Below are 11,642 nucleotides of genomic sequence, written 5' to 3' on the forward strand. Positions count from 1 at the left end.
GGCCACTCTGCCATAAAGCCCTGACTGGTGGAGGGCTGCAGTGATGGTTGACTTTTTACAACTTTCTCCCATCTCCCGACTGCATCTCTGGAGTTCAGCCACAGTCATCTTTGGGTTCTTCTGTACCTCTCTCACCAAGGCTCTTCTCCCCCGATAGCTCAGTTTGGCCGGACGGCCAGCTCTAGGAAGGGTTCTGGTCGTCCCAAACGTCTTCCATTTAAGGATTATGGAGGCCACTGTGCTCTTAGGAACCTTAAGTGCAGCAGAAATTTTTTTGTAACCTTGGCCAGATCTGTGCCTTGCCACAATTCTGTCTCTGAGCTCTTCAGGCAGTTCCTTTGACCTCATGAATCTCATTTGCTCTGACATGCATTGTGAGCTGTAGCCTGATATATAGACAGGTGTGTGGCTTTTCTAATCACGACCAATCAGTATAATCAAACACAGCTGGACTCAAATGAAGGTGTAGAACCATCTCAGGGATGATCAGAAGAAATGGACAGCACCTAAGTTAAATATATGAGTGTCACAGCAAAGGGTCTGAATACTTATGACCATGTGATATTTCAGTTTCTCTTCTTTAATAAATCTGCAAAAATGTCAAAAATTCCGTGTTTTTCTGTCAATATGGGGTGCTGTGTGTACATTAATGAGGAAAAAAAATGAACTTAAATGATTTTAGCATATGGCTGCAATATAACAAAGAGTGAAAAATTTAAGGGGGTCTGAATACTTTCCGTACCCACTGTATGTGCATGTTTAAGTGCATGCATGCTGTTTGCACATTCTACTTCTCTCTACAGCTCCAATGAAATTAACAGGGACGGACAGTGAAAAGGACGTCTCACTGATGGCAGCTAAAAGCAATTCGCCTCCTCGCTCAGTTCCACCTTCAGTCACTACGCCATTAGACAAAACACAAAACATATAAAAACATTACCATGTTTCGTATTTGGCTGCTTCATGTACGAGCAGTTAGTCTTGGCTAAAACGGGTGGATTATTCCATCTTGTAATTCATGAGAGTTTGGGCACCATTCTTTTTAAGGAAAGTAAGACTATATATTTCATTATCGCTCTAGAATAAGTGTGAATATTTCTGCATGAACTAAACGTGACTTAGGACAGGGAGCTACTTAGCACTTTACTCAAACAAACTCCCATGAGAGATCTGTTTCATGGAATGAATATCCCAGTGAAATCAGCCACAGTTCTGCTGCTAAAGCATTACAAGGACAACTGAGGATTTCTAGGTCAGGCTAATAATTGGAAAAACTGACTACGGTTGTGGATTTCTTCTTTCTGTTTCTGAGACCGCAGTTTGTTTCATTACCTTAAAAAAAAAATTTCCACCAACTAGTATTTAGTATTTCTGTCAGGGTAGAAAATATGTAGTCTTAAAGTGCAAGTGTGCTACTTTATTGGTTACATGTGTAAGGTGGATTGGCAAAAGCTCTCTCTGCACAAAAAGCCCACTGTCGTTGCAACACTGCTTCTGGACACATTATCTGAGGGCTGCCAAGTTCAACACGGCCAGACTACAGGCTACTGTAGAGACTGTCCAGACTGCTTCACGCCAAGTGGCTGTACAACCAGCATTGTTCCCAGTAGACTACCCCCGCAAGTCGACCTCACACACCCACAGACTGAATAACTGTGAATACACAGCATGCCAGTGTGCAATATGTCTTGTTTTTATTATTTATATACTACAATTGTTTATATCTATATTGATAATACCTTGTCTGTTACTTTTTGATTCTTAACACTGACTGCCTGTTTCTCTCCCCTTTGCTGCTGTAACGATGTGAATGTCCCTGTTGTGGTACTAATAAAGTCTTATCTTATCTGTAGTCTGTATGCTTTACCCTTAGTACTTATTTATATTTTCCCAGAGGAGTACTGTGCTGCTCACACTTGTCTTTCCTTTGTCTCCTGAGATGTAAAGCACATTCTTATTTTGAACTTTTGCTCCTAAACCTCACCCTAGGAGAAATACGGAGCAACAGCTAAGATCAATTTTACAGAAATTACCCCAGGAACTGGAGAAAGGAAATGAAGGAGACTATTTTTTGGACATGCATTACTCACAGGTTTCTTAAGAATGATACAGAGAAAGTGTCCAAACTGAGGTGTGCTTGAGGAACATTATATTCTACGTAGATCTTGATATCAACTAACTCCAAACTAATGGTAAACATATATAGTGTTTTTAACAGACAAAACCTGGGAGCAGCTGGGGTTCATTGTGGTCCAGCCTGAGACTGACTGTCAGTCATGCATGACTACAGACACCTGAGGGATGAATGTGCTTGTGTCTTTATATTACCTTATTTGTTTGATGTGTTGACTTGCCGATGCCTGACAAAGATCCAAAACGTTGTGCTATTAAATTTACTAGACATTTTACAGAGAGATTTTTCTTTAAGAAACTATGGTTTTCAGACTTTTAGGTTACCACTTCTTACCACACTATTAGACTCACTCATGTGAATCAAATTTTCATGACTTCACTTTCACTGTTGCTGTTGTTGTACCTTTTTTTGTTTTTGTTTTTTTCTTACTGTGGATAGCCAGCTGTGCAGCTAGCCTGATACACACATTTACATGTAAACACACATAGGTTATGAAGGCTATGAAGTGAGTCTTAGCTAAAAAAGATAGCGGATTCTGGCAGCTGCAGTTGCAGCAGTGTGCTTTCCCTTCTCTTGATAATATGTCTGTATTGTGTATACACATGAGCACATACTTTATCTCATTCTCTCTCTGTGGATAACACACACAAACACATATACTAAAACAGTGGTAGGTTGAGTCCTGTCTAGCTGCCAGGGAGAATGATGCCTGCTGTGTCTCAGCAGCTTATAATTATTCACTCAAGTGGTTTATACACACCACTGGATCTTTGAGTTGGAGCATGTGAACACACACACACACACACACACACACACGCAGCCTGAATAATGAGATATCCTGATATGAAACTACCCCAGGTACATATAGCACAGTGACATCTCATTTGCATTCACTTAGGTGTGTTTGTGTGCTCGGACTCTATTCGGTGACTCAGAGAAGCTGCCTTTTTTCTATAGGCTGGTGCTGTTTGTTTCACAATGAAGAGGAAAAATCTCAGTAGCGGCCAGCTCTTCTGATGGCAAAACACAGTGTTAGCACTTATCCCAGAGAACAAAAGGATATATCATGCTTACAAAAAATACATTGAAATGTTTTTTTGTTTTTGTTTTTTTTTAATGATCGTCAGCACTATGGTGGAGGGACATTGTTTCAGCGCATGGCTTCCATCAGCATTTACATCACTTTTTTCAACTGAGAAGGCTCCTTTTGTTCTTGCTGTCTACCTGTCTAACCTGGTTTATGAGGTTTAGCTTTATGAAGATAAAAAAGATGTTTCTCTGTTCAGCATTTATGCTGTAATGTGATTTTTGTCGTCTTTGTTTGAGTTTAAAGTTTTTGAGGGGGAGTTTTTCTTTATCCAATTTGAGGGTAGCTGCATTGTAAAAAAAAATACTATAGCTTTACAGAATGTTCCTGTTTATTTTACAGACGTTAATAAAATTACAAAAAACATACTGTGAAATTGCATGACAAAAATAAAAGGAAAATCCTGTAGCTGTGAATTACCAAAAAAGTTAATTTTTTTTAAAAAGAAAAGTTCAATTTTTCACATAATAATTTTACAAATATTTACCATTTACTGTTTCACAGTCTGAAATAGCAGACTTGTGTGAGAGTGAAAACTCTTAAGTTACTTTTTTTTACCCCAGCGTGAAGAACCCATTCATGGTGGAAACTTACCGTGTGTCTGCAATACATATTACTGTACATTAAGCCTAGGTTGATATTTTTTATAATTATAAAAATTATATAAAACACGATAAAGGATAGTACTGAATTCAGTGTCTACCCCCGTACATTTGGCATCTAACAAAATCACTGGAACCAGCTCTTTCTATCTCTCTTGTAAAAATCACTTCAACAGCTATAACTAACTGGTCAAAATTCATTCTCTGACATTACAATGATTATTCACTAATAAATTGCTTTATAAATTCCAAAAAGCAGTTTATTGTTATAAATAATCTTAAAATGATCTGTTTTAGAATTTTCATAAAGGAAAATCTCTGGGCTCCAAAGGCTAGCATCACAGATTCATTTACATAAAATAAACCTTTAAATGCACAAGATTTCATTTAAAATTTAAAGGAAAAAATGTATCTAAATGTATTTGAAGGATGGTTATTTACCATATTTTACAATGATTTTCTGGTGCCCAAGGTGCATATTATCATTTAATAGCTGTAGTTCAACTTCTTCCAAAGAGAATATTATCGTTTGTTTTTTTTTGTTGTTGTTGTTGTTGTTTGTTAATAGCATGATCTAGACTCGTACTCATTTCTTTTCTAAACACAGTCGTGCACAGCTGATGAGAAAAATTATCTGCTTTTTGTAACATACAATAATGAACAAACATTAGGTTAATAAAAACAGGTAGAAAATGTGTCTGAGTTATTTTGATTGCAGTACAGCCTTATGGTACCACAATATAAAAACTGTAAACCTTGGTTACAGTTTATCATATGGACATACACAATATGGCAGATATCGTGGCTCTGACTGTTAGTGCTCATCTCTGTTTTCAGGTATTTACCAGTTCAGAGTTCCTGAGTCATCCAAGTCAGGTACCCCAGTTGGGAGAATTCAAGCCACTGACAGAGATATTGGGAAGAATGCAGAGATGTATTTTACCATCGTCAGTGGAGACGGCATGGACATGTTTGAGATCTCCACTGACAAAGACACCCAGGAGGGTGTCATCACTGTCAGCAAGGTGAGAGGGAGCAGGAGTCAAGTGTGCTCTCCAAGTACTCTTCACATTTGTAGCGCTAATCTGACAACCAGATTTATAAATTATTCCATTTGTGTAGGGCACCAACAAGAACAGTTTACGGGAATCACAATAAACTGAATATCATCTGAAAAAAGTGAAGTGATATATAAATATAAATTCCAGTCGAAGTAAATAGCAGAAGTATCAGTTCTAGTAGCTGTACTTTAAATTGTCACAAAATGAAGCACACAAGTCAAACTGCATCTATTGTAAATAAGTGAATAAGTGAAATCCATAGCTTTCCTAATGCCCATGTTGAAATAAGGCCAGCTTTTAATTATCTTGATATTTTTCTCACGGCATTGGTTAAGTCTAATTAATTCCAAAGCAGTGATTCTGCAGATCCTACACTTTGGACTCATAAGGATCCTGCCCACGTAGTCTGTTCTACACATACTGTTAAATATGCAAAGCCTGGACATGCTTGACAGATGAAAGAAACCAAATTAAACTTATTCATCTTTACCTTCACAACCCCCAGTGCTAGTCTTTGCAGCAGACACACAAGACTGGGGCTTTTTATGTTGCTGGATTATAGATATTCACAGTGTCCTCACAGAGAGTGTGTTTACTGATGTACAATCACAACTGATATTTAGAAATTCTTTTGTTCCTCTTGCTGACACAACTGAAGAAAGTCTGCGAGCTTCGACAAAGAAGTAATGATATTGTGTCAGCAGGATACGAGATGAGGACAATATCCAGGATTTCTCCGAGGAACTAAAGACAGTGCATGTAGAGCTGTTCAAGTCAATCTGAAGCTTTGTTCTCATTTGAAACAACAACCATGCCATGTTGTCACAGCTGATGTCAAGGAACTGAATTCATCAACCTTAATTGTCATCAAATTGAGTTTTTCAAGTGTTTTACATCACTTTTTTAAATTTGTGCTAGTGATTTTCTTTTCATTCCTTATCATTCAGTCAGTAGCGCTGATACATAAAAGAAATGAGTCCTTACAGTCCATAAATCTCACCTTTGACACTCTAATTCTCAGATATCAGATTAAATAATAGTTTGAATCAAATTCCTTCACTGGATTACAAGTAGATGTAGAATTGTACATCGTATCAAAGCCTCTATAACTATGACTATGCACAGTATAACAAATTCTCACCTTTAATGTAAAATAGTGAAATAGCAGTCTGTGTTTTGGGCTAGTATGATTCATTATCCAGTATGTTTTGTCATAATAGTACAAATATTCTCAGTAATTGGGTAATGGGTCTTTGAAGCTGCACTAATCAATGTTTTTATCTTAATAATGGATCAAATGAATTAGCTGTTTAGCTTTACAACGATACCATGACCATACCAACAGAAGCGATCCTTGTAAATCCTTCCTGTGCTTCTTTTTTTTCTTTGCAGCCTTTGGATTATGAGAGGAAGCCATCATACACAGTAGAGATCCAGGTCCAGAACACCCAGATGGACCCTCGCTTCATGTCTGCAGGCTCCAAAGACATGGCAACCGTTCGCATTGCTGTGGAGGATGTCGATGAGCCACCATTGTTCGACAAAGCCAGTTATCTGATGGAGTTGAAGGAAGACGCTGCAGTGGGCGTGGCTGTGGGTTCAGTCAGTGCCATGGACCCCGATGGAGCTCACAGCATGGTCAAGTAAGACCAAACCTCAGTTTATATATGTGATCATTTTTTTAAATATATTAAAAATAGGTTATAAAAAAGATGTTAGCAAACTGTTAATTCCAGCTTTGGTTTCCATTTACAGACTACTGCTTACATCAGTTATATTTTGAGGTTTGGTTTGTTTGGGTGATGTGTACTACCTTGTAAGCAATTACCATCATTTTTTTTCAATTACAACATGTGAGTGGCTTTTCAGTGTTGGCAAGGACATGTTCAGTGCCAAATGGATAAGAACATTGGATAAGAGCTTTGAAAGGCTGTTCAAGTGTCATATAAACAAGAGATTCTGCTTCTACATGTAAAAAGATAGGCCAATTATTTAGACCAGCGTTCAAGTCAGTCAAGCAGTATAAAAAGCGGAAGTTAATATTTTTCTCATTACTGTTTTGCTGTAGTCGGTTAATACAAAATCCAGATTTGTTTACACAGAAATCTAACACTGCTTGCAGTTTTGTCCTTGTGAAAAGCAAATGGTATTGCTGTATTTAGGACAGGTTTAGGTCTCAGGTAATCAACTCAACTGAGTAACATGTTTTGCTGTCAAGTGACTTTGTATTATATGTTGTTCTAGGTTTGTATCACATACACACTCAGTTTAATCTGTTTTTGACAAAGTAGATTGAACTACTTTTCTTAAGTAGTGTCAGCTCACCAAACTAGATTTTCCCCTAGAATATCTTTGCTGTAGTTCAACTTCTTCCAAAGAGAAGTAATTGGTAGCTTGCAAAGCTTTGCTTTCAAAGTAGCTTCCCAAACACGGCTAATCACTTTCTGACTAATTGTGATTTCAGGTGGATTTTAAAGCAGTCATTCTGCATTAATGAGACTGAAAACAGGAAGGCTGTTTCTGTAGCTCAGGACTCGCATATCTGAAAGTTTTTACAGTATACCTGCACTTCCTGCTCTGCTATTTTGGACATTTAAAATAGCAGAGCAGGACGTGTGACTTCAAATGAATCTTGATTCTCTAAAGCAGTGCTCAACACTTTCATTTATTTTTAGGAGCACTTGTGCAAAGAAATGAAAAACATTTACTGCACAGAAATGTAGGAGCACAGTTATTTTTTAAGGCTATAGCATTAATGATGCTGTCTCGGTGTTTAACAATGAGAAAAGTAAGAATGAAAGGTGAACATTCATGAATGGAGCAGGCCTTGACCATAATGAATAACTCCACTGCATCTCCGAGAAACTGTCTGGAGACAGCTGTGCATTGCACTTTAACAGAGATGGGCAAACAAACTGGACACCCATATGCAAAACCAACCACTTAGTCCCCACCTTTAAAGTCCCAATGGCATTCTTATATTGCTCTTTTAATCTTGGGTAGCTCTAGATTATCTTGGCACCCCTCATAACTCCAAATAATCTCTAATTATCTCAGAATGATAACAACAGAAAGCCTCTTCTTTAAAACTCTCTGCAAGTTTATGCTTGTTTAGCTGTTTTGATAAATTCTTTTATTGGCTTTTTAGTCGTGGAGGTTTTACTGCTTGTGCAGTAATGACCATAGATTGTCACCTTCAGTAATGCTTCACTTCATCTCTCTCTGCACCCTGCCCTCTTAGCTGCTGTCCACTGTGTGTGGAGGAACTGAGCCCTGCCCTCAGTCAAACATGGGCACACAGAGAGCTGAGGTGACACAGAGAGGAGAAGCCACTCCATGAACACCAAAACCAGATTATCCGATCCACTAATCTCACTCACTGGTCTCCCGGTCCTTACAAATGAAGAACCCAAGGAACTGCATCTGTGAACCCAAATAATTTTCTCCACTCAACCACAGTGATTTTTCCTTGCATATGCTCTAAATGCTTGTGAAGAGTTATGACAAGCAGCTGAAAAAAAGGGAAAAGGGAGAAATATGTTAAGTTATAAGATGGGTTGTATAATGATCACTCTTGGGATTAGAAACCAAGGCATTTATGGACTATACAGGTGTGTTTGAAAATTGCTAGTCCATGCACAGCAGAAGCCTTCATCTACATGCTATGTTTAAACCCCACTGCCTCACCTCAGTGCTGTTCATTGTTGCTGCTTGGCATTAGGATAGTTTGAAATGTTGCTCTCCTGTTAGTAACTGTCCATTGCTCAAATGGCATTGATCCATCCTGGGAATTTTCGGATGCTTACAGAAAAATAAAATGCCAAAAGTCTCCAGTAATTTGTTCTGTTACAGTGAGTATTACAGGAGTTTTAAGAGAGTTCAGATAAGATGAAACTTTTCTGCTCTCAGAGGGCTATTTAAGTCAAAAAAGTATGGATGCAGCCATGTAAAAATAATTTTGAAAATGGTGCAGTGTGAACATAGAGAAGAAGAGGTAAGATTAAACAATCATATAGCATAGTGTAGGATATTGTAGTATGACTGGATCACAACAAAATTAGTGTTGAACTGACAGGAGATGACCTGTAGGTAGAAAGGACACCGGTAGGAGCACAGCTGGAGACTGGAACTGAGCCTTTATTTCTCCACAAGGCAAAGTGATGCGGAACATATTCCAATTAAAACGAGCATGGGACCATGGCACGCTCTTATAATGATGTGTCATAAGGGGCACACACACACACACAATTCCTGTTATGCCTATGTGTTTGTGCATTTGAGTATTTGATTGTATCATCTATTCAAATTGTTGTTGAATTATTATTTTAATGTTGAGTGCTTTCTAATTATGGTCAAGCCTGGATGTACTGAGGCACTGTTTTCTTTTTCAATTAATATACAGCATCTCTTTATGGAAAACAATAATTAAGAGCTCAAAGCAGTCTAATGTTGTATTTTTGAGTAGATAGTGAGTCCAGCCTTGAACCAGGCGCTGACGATGTACATACGGCTACTGCTCACAAAGCAGTTCGCCTCCACTTTGACAGGCAGAAAAAGACAGAAGCAAAGGCATCTCGGGTCTATTATCTATGAAGTGCTATGAAGCTGTGAATAACTACATTCACCAACTAGTTCAAAAATAGAGAATGCTCTGTGAGCACTCCACAGACAGTGGGATGAGAGTTTCAAGTAGCTGTGATGTTTTGAGCAGCCTACAGTAAGATTGAACAGGAGGAGAGGACAGAAAGCAGCAGCAGCTTGCAGTGCAGCACAATTATGTGATTCCAGTTGTTAGAATATCAAGTTCAGCAGCTGAACACAGTTTGTATTTTTGGTCCAACTTTACAGATCAAGGTTTGTGCATCATTTTGTGGCTTGGAAATTCACAGCTCACACTCATAGCCAGTTGTTGAGACCATAAACATAAAAATACAAGGAACTGAATTGGTGAGGTGTTTTATTAGACTTTAAAGTAATAATAGAAATAGGCTCTTCGTGTCAACTGATCTAACAAAAATGTGTCTTTGCACATATTTGATTGGTCAAGTTAGCACCTTGCCAGCTGATGCCATACTGTGTTGCTCCTAAAGATGAGCTAGGCTCAAATTTTTTGAGGATTTTTGTGAGGAACTCCAATTATTTCTGTTATTTCCTTCTAGTATCTCCCCTTTGCTCTCCCTCCTATTTTTCCTGAGTATAAGTGCAGATTTTTCATGCTTCAATAACACATTTCCCATATGCACAAACACATCTTCACCTTACTCTGTGCCACTTAAGGTGTGTATGGGCACACCTTACAGCAATTACTTTGTATTTTTGGAAATACATGAATTTGCTGTGTTTCAGAAACAGATAGGGAGGTCAGTATTAAGAGATCAAACTTATACACAAAATTGAAGCGAGGACCTGGTTAGCCTAGTTAGCGTAGCATGAAATAGATAAATGGGTAAGAAAATGTTACAACACATCATTCCCCCTGAAACAGTAAGTGATTGTTTTTAAATTACAGTTTATTTACAGGATAAATAAATGCAATTTGTGTCCATTAGTGAAGATTTTGCAGGTGTATTTTTGAAACAGGCTAAGCTCATCATGGCCTGACTCTGTACATAACACACAAAAAATTAGCTAGATAGCAACCTTATCATTGAAAATCCAGGGGGGGAAGTAAATAACTTAATTTTTGAAAATGTTTAATTGTTGCCTTGTTTTCACTTTTCAGTGCCAGAGTTCAGTTTATAGTAAAAATCTGGGTAAATGAAGGTACTTGTTTTTACTGTGGTAAACAATTTGTCATTTATGCTGATAAGTTCTTGGCCCTCCATGGAAACACGTTTAATCTGAGCTAATGAAAAACACTGTGGCTCTTTGGGGTTTTTTTTGTGGCCACGGTTAAACTACACAGTCCCAAGGGATGAAATGAAAACAGCTTCACACAGCAGCTCAGGTCCACAGTAATTCAACATATATGAGTTCACATTGTACCTTTAACATTTCACAGACTTAGACTTAGCTACAGGAACTTCACAGTGCTTCACATCATTTCTGGTTTGGTTGTATCACCAAGTGCTCGTCTCTATCGCAGATTGAGAGGAATTAATTATTCGCCCTCCCTGGTGAAGGTTACTGTAGTTAATCCTACACTGTGTCTTAACGTAGCCGTTTCTCACGTTCTTGCTGTTTTGCTTGTTACAGATACTCTATCGACCGTCGCACTGACATGGACCACCTGTTCAATGTCCATCCAGGGAATGGGTCTGTGTTCCTGCTCAAAAGTCTGGACAGAGAGGAGACTGCCTGGCATAATATTTCAGTCATTGCTACTGAGTTCAGTAAGTCCAGATGAAGTGATGTATTGATATACAGTACAAATGTCTGGAGTCAGAGAGAAATTATGGTGCCAGTGTGCATCAGTCACCGCTATCATGGAGGAGATTCAGTGGCAAGTGATATACCATTAAATACTGTATCCAAAAGTGGCTGAGTGGGGTCAGTTGCCCCAAATTACAAACCATGTAATTTCAGTACATATTTTGACAAATTGTGTCACTCCAGTGAAATGGGAGTAATGGATCTTTGGTGTTTCTCAGAGAAAGGGAAAATGGCATTTAACAGCAATTTGTACTTCCAGAAACAGTATTAATCTAGTTAATCTGGATAATCTGCAAATTATTTATTTATTTATTATTTATTTATTTATTCTTTCAAGCATGTAAAGACAGTTGATATGTCAACACACATAATTTTACACATATCCA

The 11,642-nt window shown here is 38.1% G+C and overlaps 1 protein-coding gene across 1 annotated transcript in view; it reads left to right on the forward strand.

Annotated features, from left to right (window-relative positions):
• The window catches only part of LOC109967642 (cadherin-6-like), a 114,235-nt gene that overhangs the window by 79,101 nt on the left and 23,492 nt on the right, over positions 1–11,642 (forward strand). The window contains exons 6-8 of the mRNA XM_020613370.1: positions 4,661–4,848; positions 6,277–6,527; positions 11,080–11,216. Of these exons, the coding sequence (XP_020469026.1) occupies positions 4,661–4,848; positions 6,277–6,527; positions 11,080–11,216 (576 nt within the window). The remainder of the gene's footprint in view (positions 1–4,660; positions 4,849–6,276; positions 6,528–11,079; positions 11,217–11,642) is intronic.

Source organism: Monopterus albus, unplaced genomic scaffold, assembly GCF_001952655.1.
Source record: "Monopterus albus unplaced genomic scaffold, M_albus_1.0 scaffold133.1, whole genome shotgun sequence".
NCBI classification, from domain to species: Eukaryota; Metazoa; Chordata; class Actinopteri; order Synbranchiformes; family Synbranchidae; genus Monopterus; species Monopterus albus.